Source organism: Eublepharis macularius, chromosome 1, assembly GCF_028583425.1.
Source record: "Eublepharis macularius isolate TG4126 chromosome 1, MPM_Emac_v1.0, whole genome shotgun sequence".
NCBI classification, from domain to species: Eukaryota; Metazoa; Chordata; class Lepidosauria; order Squamata; family Eublepharidae; genus Eublepharis; species Eublepharis macularius.
The window spans coordinates 205,502,959-205,529,152 of record NC_072790.1 but is presented as its reverse complement, the minus strand read 5'-3'; the positions used below and the strand labels follow the sequence as shown (position 1 = coordinate 205,529,152).

Here is a 26,194-nt window from a genome sequence, read left to right as displayed (position 1 = left end):
CTGGGTATGATATATCATAATTAACCACTGTTAGTGGAGTGGCCTGCATTCAAACAATCACACTAACCATAGTTAGTTTAATTAAAACAGGGTTTCATGTAATGTCTGAACTGAGCCTTTGTGTGTAACCTGTAAATTGAATATCATTAAGAGGATAATGCAGAAACTGGTCCTTTGAGAATAATGACTGTAGTCATAATTTGAGGGAAGGTATGCTTTATTATTTGGATGTTACATTACCTGCCTCTCAAGGACTGTAATATCATTAATTTATATGGCATATTTAAATAGGACATAACCTGTGGGAATGCAAGTATTTAAAAGGAAAAAAGAAAAGAAGAAATTAAAACTGTTAGCTTGGCAGGGATTGTGGCAAACTAAGTGGAAGTTGGTTTGAGAGGCAAGAGGAAGCTGTGAGAGAGGAAGACACAAACAGAGAAAGGTCATAGTTTCTTGAGATCTGTCTGAGTTGACTCTCACACCTTTTCTTCGTAGCCATATTGGTTCCTCAAGCACAAGGAAGAAACTGCACTCTTTCTCATATTCCTCACGGTCAAGTAATCTAAGGGTAATGAATTTCCTGTGGGAACACAAGACAAAGGCAAAACAAATGGTTGGCATTACAGGCACACATGGACATGCTTTAAGTACGACCAGTCGAGGTGGTGGTTGACTGTGATGATAATGGAGAGAAACACATCCCTGCCATTTATATATGTGAAAGAGCAGAAAACGTCTGTTCTTGAAATCTCCTTGACTGCCTCAGTTTGGTTAAGGGCCCTCTCACAAATTCAGCTTTGAAATCTGATAGATCCCTATATCTGTAATCTGACAGGATTGGGGGCAGGAGAATGTCATTCTTAGGGTTTGGGGGAAGGGAGGATGAACTTCTGACTATTATTTTCCTCCCCAGATATATTGCTCTTTTACTGTATTTCAAGAATTTATGGTAGGTACTCTTATTACAACAATCCTAGTGTGAGAAAAAGTGATTTACCAATGGCCACCCAAGGTACTTCATTGTTAAACAGAGATCTCTTTAACAGGTGGAATTCTACTGTTATCCACTGCACCTGTCTGCAGGTCAAAAGAGATGGGCAATGACTCAATTCAAGGTCAGTGACGTAGCTCTCTGCCCTTTTACATAGATAACGGAATGTGTATTTTGGGACTCCATGAACTGGAATGTGCCAGGCATCCATGAGTGATCAAGACAGGTGCATACAGGTAGGGCTCAGCCCCACACAGCCAATCCCCCACCTTTCTTTTCACTCATCTCCACCAGACGGGGCTCCCCAATTTCAATGTAGAAGGTCTTGTTTTTTTCATACTCCTCATCATCAATTACTTTGATTGATATCGTTTTGCTGAAACAGAGAAGAAGAAGAAGAATAGAAATTGAAGAGTAAAGCAAGTGGGGAAAAAAGAGAACAAAGTAAAGGAAATAAAAGGGAAAATGCACAGAAGACAGAAATATCCAAAAGATCATCAAATGTTCATTTCCCCAGGCAGCTGAGGTGTGAGGTACTGTACTTTTATCATACAACTCACAGCTGCTTCTGCTACAAGCACGTCTGCACTGGATGATTTCTGGATGCCCATGCCGAAATATAACTTGAATAACGTGTTAATACTGGGCATATCTACAAAAAAGTATATAGCTTTACACCAGTTTACCTGTCATAAATTCACCCCTAAAGTTCCTGTGGAATTCCAGCTCGGTGAGAGTGCTGCAGACCCTCTGTTAAAGATCCATACCCACCCTCAAAAGGCAACATTGATAGGGTTCCATAGGGATAGGGGAATGATTATTTTCACAGTAGTCTGTATTGCAGTTATTTCCCCATATTGCCTCCTACAACATTGCATTCTCTCTTCAGTGACATTTGCAGAGTGGGGCAGAATCTGCAAACTCAGGCACAGCATCTACAGCAATGTTGCCTCACGACTGTGGTGCATAATGTTACACCTGGTTTTAGACAGGTACCAGCTTATGCAAAAGAGTGTAACAGCACAAGTGTAGATGTGACCCCCTAAGTTCTTCATGGAGAAGTGTGAATTCATAAGTGATGCAGGCATTAGATATGCTCACCTGCCAAAGTCTGGATTGGTCTATAACTCTGTAGATTTGACGTGGTGGTTTTCTTGTGGTTTGGGTGCCAACCTGCGATTTTTTTTCTCTGAGGGACAAATGACATGATACGTTTTTAACAAGTTGAGTCTGGGTTTCCCCGACCCAACTCATTTTCACCTCAGTCACTCAGCAGCTGCAAGAAATATCGCTTTTATAGTCTCAGGAGTTTCTTGACGACTTTATGTTCCATTTTCTGTCTTTTCGTGTATCTCCTTACTTTTCTCAAACAATCATAGATCCAGTTTGAGAAAACATAGAGAAACAACAAATAAACCAATGTAAGAAAAAGTGTTTCTGGTTGGCACCTAAACCATTGGAAAGCCTCTGTGTGAAATGTCTCTGTCTTGGGAAGAATAAGGTCTATTAAAGACTACTGGGCTCCTTTTTCATTTTGTAATCTTGGGGAAAGTGGCCCAGAGATACAATTTCTGGACCTCGCAGATGGTTGCTCTAAGTTGTCTCATCAAAAACAAAGAAATGAGAGAAAAAAGGAAAGCAGAGGGAAGTAGCAAATAAATAACAATATCATTAGTGAGAAAGGGTGGAAAAACCAGAAACCTCTTTGGTAGATTGTAGCGGGGGGAATACAAATATTCAGAAAGCCATGCTGCATCATTCACTCTGCATAGAGAGAGGCTGTTTACATGTGCAAATGCAGATATTCATTTCCTCTAAAATCAACCCATTCATCAATCTCTCTCGCTTCCGCACACATGCTCTGTGGTTCTCACCATACAACCATATGGCATTCTCACTTTCCAGTTGGCCGCCTGACTTTGCTCATCTATTTTCTGCACTGCTGTATCCCACAGTGTAGCAGGTCATGCCCATTACTTAGTCCCTCGGAACTGAATGGCAGGGTAACCCAGCATTCTACTTTTCACTCTTGAGAGTACTTTGCCTGTCATTTCTCTACTGTAGGAGTGGGAGCCCAAGAAGGGATGGAACCTCAAAGTTCAATAGTGGAAATAAGAGTTGCAAGTGAACACTGATAATGAAAATCTTCAGTAACTTCTGGAATCTAATTTAAAAGGCCACTGTGGATAGACGGAGGATGTAAATAAAGCTGTTCTTGCCCACAGCTTGATATATCTTTATACATGTAAAAAGATTTTGGCATAATGGTCTTTAAAAGAACTAGACTTATGTTTAGGCAGCTTGATATCTCTTCAGGAAATGTCAAGTATTTACCTGTAAAACATTCCTGTAACCTACTTACAACAAATCTTTTTCTCCTTTTTCTCTTTCAGATTTCTGATTCCTGTATATTATATTATGAATATGAAAAAGAACATGTTTTATATGCAGAAAACCTCAGGTGTAGTGAACCTTATATAGGGAATGGCAAAATGAGGATGAAGCAGACATGCCGAGAAGTTCTGGTGGAGAGGGAAATTAGGGGGAATGCTGGAGGGTGAGTTACAAGTGAAGGAAAGCAAGATAGGGAAAAGGCAGAAGCTGGTGGTAAGGAAAAGGTCTTTCAGGAAAAGGTAACCCCTTGAAGGAGCTGAAAATATATCAAGTATAGCATCACAACCTACACAACCTACAGTGACTACACTGCCAAGAACCTCGAGAGTTGACAGTGTGTACAAAGCCAGGAAGAAGTGCCAGAATAACCTATTTAAACTGAAGGAACATTCCGGTTGATCAGCTTGGCTAAATGCACATGCACATGTGTTGGGGTTTTTTTCCCCAGATTTTGACAGAAAGTTCCTTAATTTTATATAGTAACATGATTATTAAATTGTTATTGAATGGGTACTTTAATTAGTAGTCAGCATTTATTTAGCTAGTCATTTATTTATTTATTTTATACCCCACCTTTCTCCCCAATGGGGACTCAGCTCTGTGATACTCTCCTTGGCTGAATCCACACTTCCCGGCGTTGTGGTGAATGTTCACTAAACTTCCAGAAGCATAGCGTCTTTCTAGCGCGATTTCTGACTCATCGCACAATGAGTCAGAAATCACACTAGAAAGACGCTGTACTTCCAGAAGTTTAGCGAATGTTTACTGCGACACCGGGATGCACTGGAATGCAATGAAAGATGTCTGGGATGAAATCAATAAAAATTGCTTTTTTCAGACCCTTTAAACTAGTTTAGATGTTTAAAGCTGAGCACCCATGAAAATAAATAAAGCAGCATATAAGAACTTTAGAAAAGACAGATGGCTGTGTCATATCTATCCAATAAATGACTGACTCAGGTAATTCAGGGATGCCTATAAAGATATTTTTCAACAATCTTCAAAAGGATGTTGTATCATGTATGGCTTTTCATACACTGAAAGTACCAAGAGGATTGATTTTTCTGACTCTTGAGGCAGGAAAAAACACTGGGGGAGACATTGTAGAATACCACTCATTTCCCCCTCCATTGGTAATATTTTTTCCAAACTGGAAAGATTTCAGTTACATATTTTCTTATCTGATGCCTTAGGAGAGATATCCTAGTGACCTCTTCTGCTTTCTTAACTTGGACAACCACTTAGGGCAGTCCATCTGTTATAGGAGAATTTGTAATTGTAATAAGACAACCAAAGATGCGCCCCAAAGTGGTATCATATATCTGCCTATGAATTTGTTATCAAAGGAATAGAATTCTAATATTAAAAAATTCTTCCACAGTATACATGGAAGTCATTTATTTTAGTGAGATTCCTTTTAAATCAAGTTGGTATATTTCACCAAATGAACTCTGAGACATTGACAGCAGCTATGCTTGAGTCTTTCCTCCCTTGGAAGGTTTGTATGCATAATAAATGGCAGGTAGTGGGTATAAATATTTTATATAAATAAACAGGGTGCATCCAGCTGTTAAATTATGGTTATTGTGGGAGCTGGGGTCACAATCAGCACTGTGTCACATGAATGTTCAGCTGTTGTTTCTGAAAAAGCACTCTAGTTCTTGGATTTTTCAGACCTAGATATGTCAAGTGCTCAGATTCAAGTTGGGCAAATACCTTGAAGGGAGGCCCATAGTTTAGAAGCCCAAGTGGGGACAGTGGCTCCCCAGAGCAACAAGTCGCTCAGATGGAGAGATGTTAACAGCCAGCTCTAGTGTCAGACAAGGACTAGTGAGACGTCATTAAAATCTGCACTAAACATGTGTTGATGTCCTTGAACCATCTCATAGCAATGGTGTGATGATAAAACAGGGAGTGCAGAACCATGTATCCTGCCCTGAGCCCACTGGACAATAACAACAGACTGGAGAATCTTCACAGCATCCACTGGCTTTAGACTGGCCTATTTGTACTACTTGGCTTTCCAGTATACTATTTCCTGTTTCAACCTGTAGCCTTAGGAAGCCCCAACCTGCAACTTTTTGCCACAAAAACTGCCACACTGTCCCTCCTTCTGAGGTATTGTCCCATGCAGTGAGCATTTCAATTTTCTTTGCACTCAGATTGCATCATTGCATACTAACAGTGCAATCTGAAACACAATTATACCCTTTTTAAATTCATGGACTTAGAAGAGTGAAACATATTGCACTATAATTCACCTTAGCCTCCTTGGCTTATTTTCTTGAAGTGAAAGTTCAGCCTGGCAACTGCACAATCCTCTCTCGAGCTTCCTCTTTTCTTACAGAACACTGCATCAAATTTATTAGGGAGTGTATAGGTGCAATCACAACATTTATTCAGCTTAATTTGGGAAACAAAACACAGTGAATTTCAAGCCTACAATTCTGGAAGGAGGAGGAGGAGGAGGAAGCTGCAGCATGTAGGGAACATTAGTATCAAGACTGTGTCAAATGTAACAGGAGTTTGGGTGTGGACACAGGCTTATACATTTGTAGCAAACGTTAATTAATTTTAGAACCCCCAGAAACAGCATGATGGCAAAGTCAGAGTCTGCAGCAGGAGGGGGAATCGGCAAAAATCACCCACCTCTCCTCCGTCAACAGAAGCACTGTCATGCTGGTGGAGTGGCATCTTTGGATCCAACCTGCATAATTGGGAAGGAACAAAGTTCCTCTGCAGGACAATATACACAAGACCCTCTTCCACCTCAATAGGTAGCGGGGAAAGTTACATGCTTATAAAGAGGGTTATCAAGGTAGGAATAGCTTTACACGCGATGCTGCCTCATACTGAAACAATTCATTGGTTGATCTAGCTTAGTAATGTATACTCTGATTGGCAGGGGCTTTCCAAGGTTTAAAGTCTTTCCCAGGCCAGCTACCCAGCTAGTGGGGATGCAGGCAACTGAACTTGGAGGTTTCTGTATGCAAAGTATGTACTTTACTGCCTCTTCTGGTTGCAGAGCAAAATCAACTGACCTTCAGAACCTTCCCTTTAAGAAGACTGAAAATATAGAACACTCTAATGCCCTTTTTTAAAACTTGCTTGATCACGCCTGACAATGCAGGGATTGTCAGATCAGCTACCAGCAGTTTCTGTCAAATGAACAGGATTGGACACCACTGCATAGAATTCAGAACTCGGGAGTAGAATGCTTTCATAATGCTCTTGTAATAGGGAAAGAAGCAAGCCCCTATAGTAGTAACAAATGTCAAGGCAAAATCCCTAATTGCAAGGAAAGCAATCTGGACAGTATGTTCAGAGCAATTCTAGGCAGAGTTACAATCTTCTAAGTCCATTGAAATCAATGACCTTAAATGGGTGTAACTCTGCTTAGAACTGCACTGCAAGGCTCTGTTGAAAGCGCCTTCCTCGTTTGTGTTGGGCTGTGGAATGTGTATAAAAGTTTACAAGCAGAATGTCAAACTTTGGTTCTATGAAATCTGTCAACAGAGTGTGACTCCCTTCCCATCTGCTTTTGGAGTAATTGGAAATGCTTCACTATGTTTGTTGTCAGCATTACATTCTCTTATCTTTTTATAATTTAGATCCACCACTAAACAGCATATTCACTAAAGTGGATATGTTTGCTGAAAGTCCTATTGTCCTTCATGATTACAATAAAATTCATTTTACTCTGAGCAACTGATGGCTGTGAAAAGCTATAGGGCTGTGACATGACTGTGATTGTGTTTTTAAAATAAATATTTGTAATAGTTTGCTACATGAATAATCACTACAGCAATTGCTTTATCCAGGAAAAAAAGTTTGTCTTAACAAGGCTGCAAAGATTGGATAAACTGCAGACCTAGGATAGCCTTCTATATTCTAGGGTGTATGAATGCTAAAGATCAGGGCTTTTTTTTCTAGGAAAAGAGATGGTGGAACTCAGTGGTGGAACTCAGGACCACACAATGACGTCACTTTGAGTCAGCTGGAACAAGGGGGGAGTTTTTCAACGTTTAAATCGCCCTCAGCGGAAATGGTCACATGGCCGGTGGCCCCACCCCCTGATCTCCAAACAGAGGGGAGTTAGATTGCCCTCTGTGCCGCTTGGTGGTGCAGAGGGCAATCTAAACTCCCCTCTGTCTGGAGATCGGGGGCAGGGCCACTGGCCATGTGACCATTTTCAAGAGGTGCCGGAACTCCGTTCCACTGCGTTCCAGCTGAAAAAAAGCCATGCTAAAGATGAAATGAAAATTCATCTTTCTGTCCCTGCAGTCAACACATTTGGGAATTGAATGTGTCCGTGAAGAGAAAGGAGGCTATAATGCTGAAGACAGTGCAACCCGTGGTCCTTAGTTGATGGGATTCCTTGGGAATACAAGACAAACTGGGGGAAGGGTCAGGAGTATATTTGATGGATGTGGGAGAAACTGCTAACATTGAATAGAGAAATAAGAGGCTGTGGGTTGTAGAGAAGAGGTGATTGTGTATATAGGGTGTGAAGGGGGTGGTCAGTGTAAATGGGGGGTATTGAAGCATTTGAGCCAGTGAAGATAGGCTGACTGAACTGCCCAATGTTCTGAGGGAGATTACTGAAATATGAGCAGAAAACCAAAGAAAGCCTCCCAGAAAACCCCCAAAAGCAATGATAGGTGAAAAGTCCCTGGTCTGTTCTATGTAGAATGCAGCAATTATGCTTTGATAAAACACCACGTTAATTCTTGTATTAGGAATATGCTATGCTGAAATCTGTTATGAAAACTATGCCAAAATGTGACTAATTATGACATGTTTTGATAACCGATGTGTTTTGAAGCAACATGGTATATAGTTATATTATGGAGAATTAGTCAAAGAACACAAGAGTATAGAATAGATAACCAAGTGGAAGTTGAGAATTAAAGTTATATAACTCAGAGTTAACATAATCTGAATTCTGACCACTGGGATTGGGCAATCATCATTTGCTACACCTTTAGAAGTCAAAGAAGCTACAAAAAGACTATGAATTTGAGGAAAGGTAGGGAAGACTGTGGCAGATTCTCTCAGGGCTGAATTAGTCCCAAAGTTTCTGGAAGCTTGAGCACAACTCAGTGCTTTTAAGGATAAAGACTACCTTCGCAGAAAGTTTGCTGCGTTTTCTTAAACAAGATTTTTACTATTCTGCTTGGATGAAGATTGTTGATGCCAGATTATGACAGTTGGGACTAGAGATGGGCACGATCCGCATTACGAACGAAAAAAACCCACGATAATGGCGATCGCGCGATCGTGACCCGGCGGATTGTGATCTGCCACGGCCAATGATCCAGCGGTCAGGAGAGGCCTGGATCGGGGCATTCGGGCTCGGTTTGGGGATCCAGACACTCAGGCGCCAGCAATCTATTCCCTTGGCAACGGAGCCAGGGGAATGCCTGAGCTCTGTTTGCCCTCCTTCTGTCGCCCTGGAAACCCGAATAGAAGCCCAGCTTTCCTTGATCAGCAGGGCTTCCTTCCAACCACGGAGCAGCAAAGCAGTCACAAGTTGGGAGAAGACACCCAGGGGAGGGAGGGGGAAGGGGGTGTTCTGTAGCCATGGGCACTCCAATCTCATCCCTGCAAACCCTGACAGGCAGCTCTGATGGCCAAACACAGACCTCCTGTGTTGCTGAATGGGACCCATGCTTATAAATAGCCGTGGTCTCCCAGGCTGGGTTTCACTTTCTGCTAGCAGTGGAGTGGGACAGAGCTCTTGCTTGCCACTTGTTAGCCTTTGGGGAGAGAGACTGAGAGTACAATTGAGCTTGGCATCAGCCACCATTCCTGTATCGCTGGGAACAGCGGGGCACCCCTCCGCTGTGGCCTCCACAATCCACGATCTGGTTCGGGGACGGGAGATGATCGTTGCGGATAGTTTATTTGGGATCATGGTCTGCACCAAACCATGATCCTCTGGATCGGTAAATTTTTTTGGTTCGTGCCCATGTCTAGTTGGGACTCACAACCGAAGATATTCTTGTGTTGAGCAAGGCAGAGATGGATGGTATCTACTGTAAAGCGTCGCCTTATTGACCTTGATTACATTAGTACAGTGATACCAGCTCATAGAGTTTGCTTAGCCCAATTTCTTGGTATCTTACCTCCATGGTCTTTACCATCCTACATGAAAAATTTAACAGCTTTTCCTTATGTTTGGGCATTTCCCATATTTCACTTGAATGCTAACTCCTCTGAAGTACTGAATGGCAGATTTTATCTTATTCCATATTCAGATTGCCTTCATTCTTGTGGTCAGGGTAAAATTGACATTTTGGCTCATAAAATATTGGTATGTCCTGTTTTTACTGTTTTTGGGAATCATTGGATTTTACCTCTTTTAACGTGTGCTCTGGTTAATAATTCTCAGGAGGAGGTTCTTCCCTCTCTGGGGCTAGACAGGGATCCAAATATAATCTTGTCGGTTGCCAAATTTTGTCTAGCATATTTTCCTTCAGAAATTAATTTATTATCCTATTAGTCATTGTTCAAGATCCTTTGATCATGTGGTGGTGGAGAGTGCCCTCAAGTCATAGCTGACTTACGGTGAACCTCAGTGGGGTTTTCGTGGCAAGAGACTAACAGAGGTGGTTTGCCATTGCCTGCCTCTGCAACCCTGGTCTTTGTTGGAGGTCTCCCATCCAATTACTAACCAAGGCTGACTGCTTAGCTTCTGAGATCTGATAAGATCAGGCTCACCTGGGCTATCCAAGTCAGGGCCATTTGATCATAGGAGCTCTGAAATGGAAAGGAAGGTTAACTACAAGTAAACTACAAGTGTGCTGTGAGCAATAAAAAGTGTTGCACACCACTGAAGAAAATGGGTTTAAAATGGTGTAAATCTACTTAGGAATGCACCACCAGTTTTGTTCTATCTCAAGGTACACATTGCCACAAATGAGTTTCTGGTGGGTAGCTATGTTGGTCTCCAGTAGAAGAGCAAACCCTTAGTCCAGTAGCACCTGAATAGACCAAAAAGATTTCTAGAGTATAAGCTTTTGAGAGCCAAAACTCCCTTCGTCAGATACCACAGGTGAAAGATCCTTAAATAATAAAAGTCTGCTTGATCTCACTAAAAAGATGAAAAACAATCCCACTGTTTTAACTAGCAATAGCATGTGCTTTGTGGCTTTCAGCCTAACAAAGTTATTTGTATGCAGATCTCACAGACTGAAATTTTCCAAGAGGATGTCCAGTGTTGACAAGAGCCAAATCACACACACAGGATAGCTGAACTAACGGTCTTTTGAATCCCAAGTAGTGGGAACTGTAGAACCTGCACAAGATATTTGGCTAGAACCAGAACCTCCACATTTGCTTCAAAATTTCATATGTACATATGTGCTTTCAAGTCACAACCGACTTACAGTGATCCCCAGCAAGGGGCTTTCAATATGTGAGAAGCAGAGGTGGTTTGCCATTGCCTTCCTCTGCAGTCTTCCTTGGTGGTCCCCCATCCAAGTACTGATCCTACTTAGCATCCAGGATCTGATGAGATTGGATTATATCATGTTGCCTCCCCCTCTTGAAATACCATAGTAGGTGAAATATGGTGATAATTGAACCATCAAGGATTTCACTGGGGGTGGGGGGTGGGGGGGGGTGATTAAAAAATCTGAAAAATCTGGTTCAGCAGAGACACTAGGACAGCAAATAACACAAGTATTTACAACATAGTGCTACTGTACCATCTTCACTTCTTTGAAAAAATACTGTTTGTAGCCAGGGTGGTTGGATTCACTGCAGTCTGTTGAGTTAGGGGATAATAGCGTGGGCCATTCAGTGAGATCCCCCTAACCACAAATGGGGAAAACACTCAGTTATTTTTAAAGAGTAAATTAGATAAACAAAATTAGTCATAAAATAAAATATTGTAAATGAAGACCCATTAATATTGTAGACCTGGACTGCAGGTCCATATCCAGTTTTATTATGCAATTCACTAATTGGTTTTTATATTGGACTCATTTACATCTGCATAGGGATTTCTACAATCTTTGTATAGTATCACTTTACCGGGGGAGCATAAAAAAATAAAAAGGGAAGGTGCCATGTTATCAAAACAAATGACAAGTGCTGTATTCAAAGGTGTAAAGAAGCATGAGAGGGAGAACATTCTCTTATCTACGTAGCTAAAGCAAACACATGGTGCTGAATTATGTTTCCAAGCAACTGAAGACTGTTAATTAGGAATAAGAATGAGAAAGCCAAGCGAGTAGCCTGTTACAATTTTTTCAAGAGCACAAAATGGAGATTTCAGTGGAAAATACAAAAATGTGCCGTTTCCTCCCTCCCACCCCCCCAGTCTTTTCTAGAAATAGACATAAGAGTAAAACTGACAACACTTCAATGCTAAACATTTGTGCCAGAGATCTGCCTCCAGAACATATTTTCCTCACTTTTCATAATGTCACTACTTTGCAAATTCCACGGCAGAGATTATTGAGAAAGGGAATCAAAATAAGATGGTCAGAATCATAATGGGTTTATATAAATCTTTTGGTGTGACTGCATTTGTAATCCCATGTACCATATCGAAAAGGATATCTTAGTTTAGAAAAGGACAACCAAAATGATGAAAGAATGGATGGACATCCTTACAAGATGACATGAATGTGTTTTGGGCTTTTAAGGTTAGAAAAAAAAACTGAAAGGGGGACATAACAGAGGTTTATAAAATAATGCATGGTGTAGAAAATGTGCATAGGAAGAACTCTTTCCCTCTCTCATGTAACATATGAACATGGTATTATGAGAGAGAGAGAGAGAGAGAGAGAGAGAGAGAGAGAGAGAGAGAGAGAGAGAGAGAGAGAGAGAGAGAGAGAGAGAGAGAGAGAGAGAACACAATATATAATTCACTTCTGGAATGCATGGAGAACGAGGCTTTAAACAGTTATTAGCCAGATATTTAAATAGAACCTCAAGGTTTAGAGGCAGTATACCTTTGAGAATAACCAGTTGCTGATGGGCAGCAAAAGCAGGTGAGAGCTACTGCCTTCATACCTTGCCTGTGGGCTATCTGGAAGCATTTAGCCACTGTGGGCTAAATTGTCTCTTGGTCTGATCCAGCAGGATGCTTATTGATGTTCTTATTACTTCACATGGCCTAGTGTGTCTAGATGCATCTTTCTATGCATACTCCAGGGGAAAAATGGCTCTCCAAATCTGTTCTAACTCTCTTCAGACTCAATGGCTTATAAATGCACTTGTCATAGAAACAGTGCTACGTTCTTCTGATTATTTCTTATATCATAACTAAAGTACTACCAGAAAGAAATACTTCAGGCACAAAGTGTACAAAGAAATACCTATTTTGCAATGGGTGTGCTTATTCAACAGAAGAACTACAACTGCCTTCTGGATTTCTGCCTTGGTCAGTGGTTCCTGGCCTCAGATATCCATTTAGGTGCAGCGCCTTATACCTCTTTTTAGGTTAAATTCACAAAATAAAAGAGAGGCATGACAGGTTGTACAACCATGGTGAAATGGCCATTTAAACTGCCCCTTTAATACAACCCAAACGAACCAGTAGACCAGTTCGTGGAACTACCCACACCAGGCTAACAAAATACTCTATACCCAACAATAGCCCTGCAGAGAAGATTAGCATATCAAGCACCAATCCATATCCAAAGGAACCTCCTCAGGATACAGTGATGCCTCCCTCCACTAGCATTCCACACGCTGGGAAACTCTTACAGGATGACTCAGCCCAACCCTACCTTCCTGAGTAGATATAAATTACCTGCCAACTTCTTTTCCACACTGTGACACTGAGAGATCTCTGTCTTTTGGTGCTACACCTCTGAAGATGCCAGTCACAGCTGCTGGCAGAACGTCAGGAACTACAATGCCAAGACTACGGCTATACAGCCCAGAAAATCCACAACAACCACAGTTTGTGGAAACAAGCTTCCATGAACCACTGGTTCATGCGTTTTTTGGGGTCGTAATTTGATTCGTGCCCATCTCTAGTCCCAACCCATCATATTCTCCTTTAAAAAAGAGAAGAAAATGGTACTGCCCTCACTGTGACCAAGTTGTGTCTCACAACCCTCCAGCTGAAGGCTCGTGGCACAAACTGATCTGATCTCCACATGCATCCTCTTATATTTGCTAGACACGCCCCATAAAAGAAATGAGTGAAACAAATTCAAGTGTGCCAACATGAAAGCAATTAGAATAGGTAAAAATTCCATTCTGACAACAAATACGGCAACTGTTGACACCAGAGCAGGAAGCAAAGCATTCCAAGAAAAAAAAAACCCTATCTCCTTACCAGCTGTCTGCCATGTTGATTAATGGCTGCAAGCTATTTAGCATGTGTTTGAAGGACAGTTTACACACTACTGCAAAGTGTAGCGACTCAAACATGGTGTGGTACAGGAGCAAGCTTAGTGCTCAGAAAGCTGCTTTCAACATGTAGATTCTTCAGCGTGAACCAAGGTTAATGTGAGTGAATGCTTACACCAATGGGTGTCATCAGTAAGGTGGGTAGCTGCGTTGGTCTGCAGTAGAACAGCAGGATTTGAGTCAAGTGGCACCTCAGAGACCAACAAGATTTTCAGAATAGGAGCTTTAAAGAGTAAGAGCTCCTGGCTTCAGAGTGGGGTCTGTTCTCTTAGGCATTTACGTTCATAGCCCACACTGAAGGTTTTTCTACATGTTGGGGAAGGAAGCAAGACCCAAGGCTTGCATCCATGCTCCACTGTGTATAAGGCCTACACAGAGGATGTGTCATGTATGAGCTGGATTCAAGTGCAGCATCAAGTAGTCTCACCAGACAGTCACCATTGGCTTCAACAACAACCATATAGGAACCCATTCAGGGCCCATTTCTCATTGAGAACACTAGCAATACAGGGGCCAGGCTGGCCACTGCAGCCACTCAGGGAATGGATGGTACTGTGTAAGCCCTAACAAGCTCTAAGATAGCTGTTAGCTATCAAAGCATAATGATCAAAGGCTGAGTCCAAGTGGGAGGTGGAGAAGAAGTGAAAGAAAACAGTGAGCACCAGAGACCTTATTCCATTAGCACTTTCGGCTGAATGGCAATGAAAACAATTTGTCTCCTTGCCCTGCAATCCACTCTAACACTGCAAAGCAGATTGAAATGCTGATTGCTCTCTTTCACTTAAAGGTAGGATTGCGGTAAACCTCAACAGCACATGTCAGCAAAAGCACGGACAACAAGTGTTTAAATAGACTCTAGCATTTTACTCAACAGTGCTTGAGCTGTACTCTTACTTAGCAATGCGCCAACAGGGTTACTGTTTAACCTACACTTGCTTATATTTGTTTTTACAGCCTATTCTTTTGTGAAACAGAAATGACTGTCAGGGAGCGGCTGTAGCTCAGTGGCAGAGCATCTGCTTGGCATGCAGAAAGTCTAGGGTTACCATTCCTCTGGTGGGAGAGGGGGATCCCCTGTTCTTAGCCTTCACCCCCCCACACACCTTACCTGGCCAGCGGGGGGGGGGGAAGCACGAGGAATGGGAGCACTTCCTTGTCATGCTGGGAATGACATCATTCCTGGAGCGATAAGGCAATGAAGGACCATGCGTGGGGCTGATTTGATGAAGATCCCCATGTGCACCCCCCACAACCATCCTGTCCCCTGGTTTGTCCCAAGTTCGATCCCCTGCATCTGCAGTGGAAAGAATCAGGAAGTAGGTGATGTGAAAGACCTCTGCCTGAGACCCTGGAGAGCTGATGCTAGTCTGAGTAGAGAATACTAACCAAGATGGACCAAGGGTCTGATTCAGTATAAGGCAGCTTCATGTGTTCATGTATTTTCATGTGGCTGTAACTTTCACAACTTGATCAATATCACCTCCAGTTTATTAAAAAAAATATATTACCTCCAGTTTAGAAATATGTGTGTGATGCAGCTATTGCCTCCACATGTCCAATGTCTGGCCACCAGCGTTTGGAAGTGTTGGCTTGGGCAAAACAAGTTTTGGAGACATGAAGAATCTGAATTCAAGCCCTTTCACCCTTCATCCCAAGAGAGCAAATTGGATTCAACTCCTTATAATTTAAAATGGCTAAACCTTACTGTGCTGATTGATTTTGTGTTGCACACGGTTCCTAATGCATTGCTAGAAACTATAGACACATCTCTGGGTGCTTAGCCGTGACACCCAACACCAGGGAATGCACTTGCAGCGTTCGTTTGAGCACATGACACTGAAAAAAAATTCTGTTTCAGTTTTGAATCTGGGAGTTCTGAACCAATTATGTACTGGGGGGTTTTTGGCTGGGATGTTGCTGTCTCAGAACGAATCCATTTGTTTTTGTCTGTTATTGGCCCTATTCTTTGCAATGAGAGCTTCCATAGTCTTTGTGGCAGGTGTTTTTGTACTTAATGGCACCAAAATTGCACAGAATACAGACCTCCCTCTAAATGCTGAGTTTTTCCTCAGTTACAATAGCACACACTCAACAATGAACCCTGAAGAAGGCAAGGGTCAGCGAGTGCATGCTATAGTAAAAACTGGCTGGCGAAGGGGTACCGGGGCAGTGACAGCATTAAAAACAATCCTGCTTTATGTTCATTTTTTTTCTACAGTGTTGATAAATTATCTTTGGTGCCATGTTTCCTTGTGCTTACTCCCAAGGAAGTATCTTTAGAACTGCAGTCAATTATTGAAGACTTCCAGGGCTTGAATCAAGTTTGATTGATTTGAACAGACTATTTGCGCACACACACACACCCACCAGTGGTAATTTTGTTTACATTGTTTATTCAAGTGCCCTGATGGGTGTGGGGGAGACAGACCAGTGCCTGGATAGTGCCACGAAACAAACCAAGATGCACCCACTAAACAGATCTACTCAGATGTAAGTACCATGTTATTTAATAGTGCTTACTTCCAGGGAAGTGTATTTCAAACAGCAGCCCATGACTGAAGCCTGCACATTCCCCTTCCAAACATTTCTAAACCTGCTATGTTGGGAGTAGTCAACCTTGCAAGGACTCACTCGATTGGCAGGGAGACAGTACCATTGCCTGGGTAGCGATGGAAAAAAATGCACTCATGCCATTGCGTAAATTCCTCCATCCTGCCAACAGAGTTAGTTAATAATGTAAGGGCTTTCTCCCCTTGGGATCCGATTGATGAATGCTGTTAAGGAAAACAAGGATTTAAACATCCACACTGTTGATCCCTGTCCGTATAGAACTCAATCGGATTTTTTTAAAAAAATGCAGAATAGTGGATGTTAGATTTTGCCTCATCACATCTAGCTTGGTCCTTTGGTTAATGACTTTTATGGCGATTTCAGGAGTTTTGGTGTGAGTTTAGGGATATTTTATGATTAGGGTTGCCAAAAGGCCTGGAAAAAATTATTTTCCTTTGACTTAATATGTGGAAATGGGCAGCTGAAGTTTTTAATGGGATGGATGGAAATAATAGTGCCTGGTAAATAATATCCCATTAAAGATCTATTAAAGGGACAGGACATTTTTCAATAGGCCAGTTGTCAACCCTATTAATGATGTTGGCATTTGTTCTACCTATAACACATTCAGAGATACACTAAACCTTCAATATCTTGTTAGTCAAACAGATGGGAGGCAAATCCCACATCTTGTTCCATCCATAAAATGCAAAATGCAGAGTTGTGCCTCAGACCCTGCAGTGAATGGATAGGATTTTTAATCCTTCCATCATCTCTCTTTTCATTATTTGAAACTGGCTTTGCTTTGTTATTAGGATTGTAAAAGAGAAAAATGTGTTTTTAAATGAAGGAAGGAGACCAGTTTCAAATAGTGAAACCAAATGGTGATTGAATGATTAAACACTCTTTCCATTCACTGCATTACCAACTCGCATAAAATACAGAGAATATATCTTTTAAATGATGTAACAATTAATTTCTAGACACACTCAAAGAGCTGGTTCTTATACAGCCAGATGCAGTCTGGTGCCAAGGTATCTAAAAGTCTGATGCTTCCATATACACGTGTTCATCAGCTAAGACCTTTGGCAGACATCCTGCTATGACTGTTCTACATTCAGAGGTGCAATGGATCATGACCAGGGCCTTTTTTGTTGTGGCATCTTAACTTTGAAATGCCCTCTGCACACCTGTCTGCCTGGAGCCCAGCTACTAAATCTTTAGGCAGTAGGTAGACATTGCTATTTTCCTAGGCATTTTGAGTATGAACTGAGTAGGTATGGTTCCTCCCCTGACTTCTTCCTTAGCTGAACACTGCAATTCTCTATATTTTTCTGATTCTTGAGTTCTGCGGTTACATTTATATGTATTAGTATGTTTTCATCGGGACGCCGTTTTTATTAATTGCAGCCACTTACATAGTTTTATCTTTCTATTGTGTGTTTCTTTTCTATTTTAATTGATGTTTTTAATTATTGTACTTGCCTCAGATGTTTTTAATGGACAGTGTCTGATGTAAATATTTTAAGTAAACATATAATAAATAATGCCAGTGGTCATCTGCTCCACCTGTACCCTGTATGTCATTTTTGATGTTCTCATTTCCCTCTAGTAAATGTCAAAGTCACCTTTCCATTTTTGGTCCTGTTTAAACGACACATAAAGGAAGTCAAAATGCCAAATATAAATAGTTAATGTTTTATCATAACATACTGAAAATGCCATAAGGGGAACTCTCTCCCTCTCTTGAAAGCTGGAAAACAAAAAACCAACAATAATTGATTGTTCATGCATAGTCCTCGGAACACATTTAATGAATTGTTATTTCTACCCAAAAAGGAACTTTATATTCGCTAGGGAGAAGTCTTCCATCTGTTCAAACTATATTTCAACTGCTCTGATACATGCATAACAGTTCCTACTTATAACTTTGGATGATACCACAATGAACAAATTTGGATGAAACTTTGGTTAGGGCTGATTTGATCATACTATAGTTTATATTTAATCAAATATGGCTTCTAAGGGGGAAAGTACATTACACTGGAGCTGCATGTAATGGAGAAAAAACAGCCTTTCTCTCTTAGAAAGCAACCTTCAAGGGGGGGGGAGGGGTGTTCTGGTGTGGAGAAGGACATACATGTTAAGGAATGCTGAACCTTGTCCTGCTTGCTACTTCCCCCCAGATCCTAACAAGAATTCAAAACTGGGTTTTCAAGGTCTGATGCTAAACTTTGCATGATTGAGATTTAGACTACAACTGGCTTATTCTTAAGCTTATCACCCTGTTTCTTCCTTTTTTGGCATGGCTCTTGTGGCTTAATTAGCTACAAAATTCAACAGGTTAAGCCATAATTTCCATTACTGTATCTTCAGTCTAGGAACATTTTCATCTGTTTTATTTATACCCCCATTTTCTTCCCAGGAAGGACTCAAAGAGATTTATAACATTATCACTCCCTCCATTTTATTCTCAAAACAACAACCATATGACATAGGTTAGGCTGAGACAGTGACTGGCCCAAAGTCACCCAGTGAATGTCCACAGCAGAATGAGGACTGGAACATGTTTCCCAGATCCTAGTTTGGCATTCTATCCCCTGACTAATTCTGATTCTGAGTTGTTCAAGCCACAGAAGACCTACCAGAATACAGGTGGCAAATAAGCTTGTCAACTGGACCAGGGGAAAAACCTTTAATAGAGGTTTAAATGCTGGAAATAGGCAGCTGAAGCTCTTCATGGCATGAAATTAAACAGAATAACCTGATAACTGCTTGCAGATCCAATGGACATTATAAGGACAGAGAGAGACCACTTTAAATTTTTTTCATAATTTTGCAACCATGTGGGCCAAGCTATTTATTCTCCTTCCCATACTACATCAAATCACAATCCATTTGAGAGCATGTTATAAAGATTATTCTCCTTTCCAGACTGCCTCTCATTCGTGAATTAACACTGTGATTCTAAGCAGAATTTCCCCCTTCTACAGAAGAAACTAACTCTGTTTGTGATTGCACTGCAAATGTCTACTATAGTCAGATTACTCTATTAGACTGGGATGCAGCTGGGGATAAGAGGTTAGTAGAGTAAGTGGCAGAAATCATCCTTTCTTCTCTTTTGCAAGATATGTGAATGGAGCAAGAGCTCACACAAGGGTGGTGATAGGGAGACATTTCTGCTTACTACTGCAATCTCCAGTGCAGCATCCCTCAGGACCCTTGTGAAGAATGGACTAGGAAGCCCCCATTCCTTTTGGTCCCCATGAGTTTAGAAAACTTCACAGGTGTCCCAAGTCTCCATTTTGTGCTGCCGCTCATTTCCTTTACTGTGAGGGGGTTACCAAAACCAAACTGGATATCACCCACTGCCATCAGCAACTCTGACAGTATCTCCTGCTAGACAGAGTTGCACATATAGCACTCCGGATCTGCATTGCTGTTTACAGGCTCCACCAAATTGCTGTGCTTCCCACTTTGTTCCTATAAGGGAGTGTGGGGATGATCTCTTGCAACTTTGCACTTTTGAATTATTGCACACCAGTGATGGTGAACTTATTTGCCCCTCCCTGTTACTGTACTTTTGGATACCTAGTAGATGTGGTGTGGTTACAGATACCAGGCTTAGAGCTTTCAAAATATAGGACAGTTTAATGAATGAATAAAAAGAATATACATGATGTGTACAAGTGTTTAGGCTAAGCAAGGGTACAAAGAAAAGGTGAAATATGCAGCCCCCCTTTCCCTACACTTGGTACTTTTCCTAAACAATGTTTAAATAGGACACATTAGTATTACTTGAAGTTGCTGTAGTTTAAAGTTCAGCATTACCTTAGTAGTGTACTCACAGTTGTAAATGGAAAGCCAGACTACATGGTGTATTCCAACAAGACAGTTCTTAGGTTTGATGAAAGGTTGGGAGTGGCATGGGAGAGTATTCATACATTGGAAATGGCCCTCCCAATTACTTGGGTGAAATGTACACTGGCCTTTTGAAGAATGTTAATTTTTAAAGATGACCCCAAGAAATGTGGCAGGATATAAGCAATCTGTTGCCCTGACCTGGAAGGCCCAGGCTAGTCCAATCTCATCAGCTCTCAGAAGCTAAGCAGGGTTGAGCCCATGTAGTATATAGGTAGGAGGTCCAGGATCACAATGCAGAGGCAAGCAATGTCAAACCACCTGCGTTCCTCTCTTGTTTTGAAAACCCCATACAGGTTGCCGTAAATTAGCTATAACTTGACTGCACTTTACACACACATAAGCAATCTAATACAGATGTTTTGTTTCATTTATAGTTTAAGATCCCATGAACTGAAGAGGAAGACAACCACCTTGGTAAAAATATCTGTAAAAATAAAATCTGACATTGTCCTTCCTAGCAGGGCCGGATCGAGGGGCGGCGGGGGGGTAGTCTGCCCCTGGTGCAGCCAAAGAGGGGGTGCCGGGTGCAGCTGCCAGCCTCCAGGAGCACGCCGGTGGCAGCGTGGGCGGCTGAGCGGTCGCCTGCACCATTCGCCTGCCAAGGAGGACAGGTAGTGCGTGGCAAGCTGGCCACCCCCTCAGCCAGGCAAGTGAATGGCACGTAGAGCTGGGAGGCCGCCCGCGCCACTCGCCTGTCTTGCTGACGGGGTGGCCAGCTTGCTGCCTGCTCTCTGTCCTGCTGGGCAAGCAAGCGGCATGGAGGTCTGGGAGGCTGCCTGTGCCATTCGCCTGCCCCGCAGGACAGGGAGCACATGGCAAGCCGGCCACCCCCTCAGCCGGGCAAGCGAGTGGCACAGGTGGCCTTTCAGCCGGCGGCGGTGCCGCCGCTCTGCTGGTGGCACGCTGGCCTGTGTGATGATGTCACAAAGCAACGTCATCACGCAGTGCTGGAAGCGCACACGCAGCCGGAATTGGGTTGTCCTGGGTGCCGGGAACCCAAGATCTGGCCCTGCTTCCTAGAAGAGTTGGGCCACCCATCAAGCAAAAACCATGATTTCTTGTCAAATAAATCCATAAATTCAACGGAGTAATATAAGACACTCCTTATACAGTGAGAACAGTGACTCCTACTACAGTGAATGGACTTCTTTCCTTCCCTTTTAAAATCTACTGTGTAAAAGTCTAGAGTCTACGTAAAGTACTGCTTTTAAGCTGGCTTTTCTTATCTGAGCTGTTCAAGGTTGAAAGGGTGGTTTAAAAAGAGCTTCTTTCCTTTCATGACAAGGTACATGGAAATGAGATGAAAGAGTATTAAAATGCTAAGAGCCCTCACCCATCACTGTTTTTAGCTTTTGGCTCGGGATCAGCAAAGAACAATATCTGGCAGAGAAAGAGAAGATAGTAAATGACAATGGGATTTAATTCTGCAGTCCAAGGTCTGACTGATGAAACTCGTATATTACTGGTAGCAGAAATGATGTGATTTCTTGATTATGCATTACAATTTCAAGTCTGATGCCCCTGCTGGTATTTATTTACACAGCTGTGGCAAAATGAATGAAAAACTGACACACTATTTCCACTGACACACAAAATAGCGTACAACTGCCAGTGTGTAATTAATTCCATGAAAAACTACATCTTCTGTCTCATGCTGCAGTCAGGGTTCAAGCACTAATTTTTGGGGCCCACCACTAACTTGTAAAAATCCCACCCCCCAACAATTCCATACTCCCCATATACTCAATCTCACGAACCTTGAAAAAAGTTTTAACTCATGAAATTACTGTTATATATCCTACATTTCTGAAAAATGCCCACTTTGTTACTTTTGAAAAATGCCCACTTTGTTACTCCATGCCGTCACCGCGGAGCTAGCGATGGCGGCACGGGCGTGCGCTGGGGCAGCTGAGTTGCTGTGTGGGTGGCTAAGCGCAGGGCTAGGAAGCCCTCTGCCCGGTTCGCCTGCCCCGCTGCCCTGTGCCACTCGCACAGCAAGCTGCCCGCTCCAGTGCACGGTGCACCGTGGAGCTGGCAGCGGCAGTGGCGCGGACGTGCGCTGGGGCGGCTGGCTTGCTGTGCGGCCGGCTAAGTGCAGGGCTGGGAGGTCCTGTGTGCACAGCAAGCCAGCTGCCCCATCAGCAGGGCAGGTGCAAGCCTCCCAACCTTGTGCTCAGCCTTCCACGTGGCAAGCCGCGGCACGCTCCCGGCGGCTGACAGCTGCGCCCATGCCCCCTCTTTGGCAGCGCTGGGGGCAGGCTACCCCCCTCGATCCGGGCCTGAATAGGTGTGAGTATGGCTCATAACAGTAAGAAGTGTTATAACTTTTATAGTAGAAGGCTAAAAATGAAAGGACAGTATTTAGGGAAGGGAAGGGAAGATATCTGAGAAATGAGTTAGTGTGAATACATAATTCAACTGATAAATTGTTTCAAGCAAATTGTTATTGGCCAACATAAACATAAGACCATAAGTTAAGCCCTGATGGATCAGACCAAAGGGTCCACTTAAAACAGGATCCTGTTTTCCACAGTTGCCAACCAGATGCCTCTGCATACAAACAAGGCCCAGAAGCAAAAACTTCTTGTTGCTACCATGGCAACTGGTATTCAAAGGTGCACTGCCTCTGAACATGGAGGTCCTATTTAGATATCATGGTCAATGCATATTGACAAGAGAGTGGCCAGCAAGGAAGGAAGGAAGGAAGGAAGGAAGGAAGGAAGTGTCCTTAGTGGTTAGAGTGTAAGAATAGCATCTGGGAGACCCAGGTTCAAATTCCCAGTTTGCCATGGAAGCTTACTGAGTGACCTTGGGCCAGTCATTTTCTCTCAGCCTAACCTACCTCATGAAGTGGTGGTTGTAAGAATAAAATGAAGGAGAAGAAAACAAAAAAAAAGCTGAGTATCAAAATATAAATTGTTTAGAAAAAATGTAACTTTTGAAGCTCTTTATGAGTAATAAAGTATAAAATTTTCATAATAAGATTACATTAAGGATATCGTTATACTTTTAAGGGTTTGTTTACAAAAATGATTTAGAACTTGACATTTGAGAATTAATAATCTACTTACACAAGGAAGAAATTCCTGGGTATTTTCAGCTATATCCCATTGCTGACTTTTAGCTCATTCACAGTTTATCATGTTTCTCTGTGGAACTGTGAACTCTACAAAGAAGCTGCTATTACAGTCAAATCACTTATAGCAAAACCTCAATACGCTGTTCACAACTCTCATTTTTCAGACCAGGGGAGGCCTGGAAATCTTCCAGAACTACAATTGGTCTGAATCCACATGTCCTTACATTCGCGCCACTTTTTCGCTACCACGGCGCGCTATATTCACTTCTGTTCACACGTTCTCTATTCAATTCCATCATTCTCTCGCCGTGGTTGCGCTTCAGTTGAGAACGCCTTGATAAATGCTCTCCTGCCTGGAAACGATTCTTTTGCGCTATTTTCAGTATGAATGTGAATGCTGCTTCTCAAGAGACCAACCCCCAAACCTCCCCTCCTTCAGAATGCCTCCCGTTAAAGGATCAAGGTTTTCCTCTGTAAAGGGATGCTTATGGGCAGGACTGTGTCCGAAGCCCTCCCACTCCCCCTTGTTTAGTCGAGTCCACCATCCAAAACTGCTGTTTTCTCCTGGACAACTGATCTAAGTCATCAGGAGATCTGTTGTGATCCTGTGAGATCTCCAGGCACCGCTGGAAGGACTGCAATTCTGAGATCACTCATCACAGAATTTCAGACCCAAAGGGGTTTTTTTGTTTTGTTTTAATAGTCAGAGTTGCAATATAGTACAAATCTGAACCTTTTTTTTAACGGTTTAATGTTTAAAAAAAGGTTCTGTCATCATTGGTGACGTTCGGTCTCGCTCCTCCCTATATCCCACATTTCTCACAGTAATGTACACAAATGATAGTGCCACACGGACACTATTTGGGCAGGAATGTGAACACCCGCTGGGTAATTGCAGAATAGAAAATAACGTAATCATTGCAAAAGAAAAGTGGAAGGTAAGACAGTGTGGATTCATTCTTGATCTCCAGACAAAAGAGGTTGGTTCCCACGGCGAAAATGGCAGTTTTGGAGGGTGGACTCTATTGTATTATATGATACTGAGATCCCTTCCTTCGCCAAACATCCTCCCAAGGCTTTGCTTCCAAATCTCCAGGATTTTCCCAGTCTGGATCTGGCACCCCTATTTCAAACTGAATATGCTTCTATATCACATCTCATTGGGAAGCCACCATGGGAAATTAGATGGGGGTTGGTGGGAGTCAAAGTGATTTTCCCAACAGGCTAGTTCTCTATATGCCAAGAATTTAATTTTTTATAAAGGGTATGGATGAACTTTCAGTCATGAAAGCCCCCACTAGCTATCTGAAACCCAGACACAATTATGCCTTAATGAAAGACAGGACAAAACAAATCAGAAAGTGAAATTAATAGTGATTAATGGCTACTGGGAAGTATCTCTCTACGGGCAGATTCACGCTCCATATATTTATATGGAGAACGTAGAGGCAACTGCACAAACCATTTTCTGCTCAAATTTGTTTTCTATAGGAAAACAAATTGGTCTCCATCCCTCCCTATTTCTTTAGTGGCTTTGTCACCTTAATATCAAGGATGGTGTGAGCTACACAAAAATGCAGATTTCTGCCATACAAGCACCACTACAGCTAAAACCTGTCAGAAGATTTGGTGTCCTGAGACTCAACTTCTACTCTCTTATGAAAAGCTCTAAAATGTGTGGTGAAATATCCAAAGCCTAAAACATAGCTAGATTGGATAAAGCTTCTGGTAGTCTGGACATGATACTTCAAGAGCTTTTCCTATTTGTCCATCTTTCTTTCTCCTCTTCAATAGCATTTAGAGCTGAAATAAACTTTAAAATGTATGTGACCTTTTGAATTTCAAACAGTTTTAGATTTTGCCTCAGTACTTTGAGGGGATTCTTTTTCTTTGTAAAAAAAGATTAAATCTTAAATCTAGTTAATGCATTTTAAGAGCCTACTTATAGAGTTCGGACTTTGCCACTTCAATATGTGGGTGTGTGTGTCATATTGAGCTAGAGTAGTGTAGTATGTAGAGATTTGTGCTGGGGAGATTCTAATCTCCACTCAGCAATGAAGCTCCCCGGGGGATCTTGGGACAAATATACACACTCAGCATAACCTAACTCACAGGGTTGTGTTGTGAGGATAAATTGGGGGATGAAAATGGATCCATGTATGCTTTGAGCTCCTTGAAGGAAAGGTGTGCTAAAAAGTAACATATTTTTGAGTGCCTCCCTCACATAGAAATTTCCCTGCATGGAATAAGCTAGCACGTGGTGGGGGGAGGATTACACTATTTCTTTAATTAATGAAACTATTTATACCCCACTTTTCTCTTGAAAAGCTCATTTTGGCTTATAACTAGGGTTCTCAGGTTCCCAGAGGGAGACTGTTACTTACCAGAGGATTACTTGGTACAATGACATCACTTTTGGAAGTGACATCATCATGCTGCCTGCAGGAGTGCTCTCATGCTTCGCACAAGGCCAATTCTTTCAGAATCTTTCAGAATCAGCCTATTTGGGGCCAAAATTGGCCCCCATGAAGCACAGAAGCACTTCTACAGCCAGCATGATGACGTCACTTCTGGAAGTGACATCATCACTCCCCATTGGGAGCATGCCTGCTGTGCACTTGCCCAGGTTGCCTGCTGGTGGCGAGTGATTGACGGGTGGCTTGTCAACTCCCACCAATTGCCATTGATCTGCAGGAACTGAGGCAAATCGCTGGAAGTTTACCTACCACCAGCAGACACCTGGGAAACCTACAACAAATATACCAATAGGCAGCACATCTTACATTAAAAATTCCTCAATTAAAAAAAAAATCCATTACAGTATCAATCATCACCCAGAATATCAGTAGAAGGACCTCTGAAATTACAAGCCTTTCTAA

General features: G+C 42.2%; 1 protein-coding gene across 1 annotated transcript in view; it reads right to left on the bottom strand.

Annotated features, from left to right (window-relative positions):
* SLC8A1 (solute carrier family 8 member A1) overlaps positions 1-26,194 on the bottom strand; it is a 415,429-nt gene that overhangs the window by 74,878 nt on the left and 314,357 nt on the right. The window contains exon 3 of the mRNA XM_054984910.1: positions 1,261-1,367. Coding sequence (XP_054840885.1) covers positions 1,261-1,367 — 107 coding nt within the window. The remainder of the gene's footprint in view (positions 1-1,260; positions 1,368-26,194) is intronic.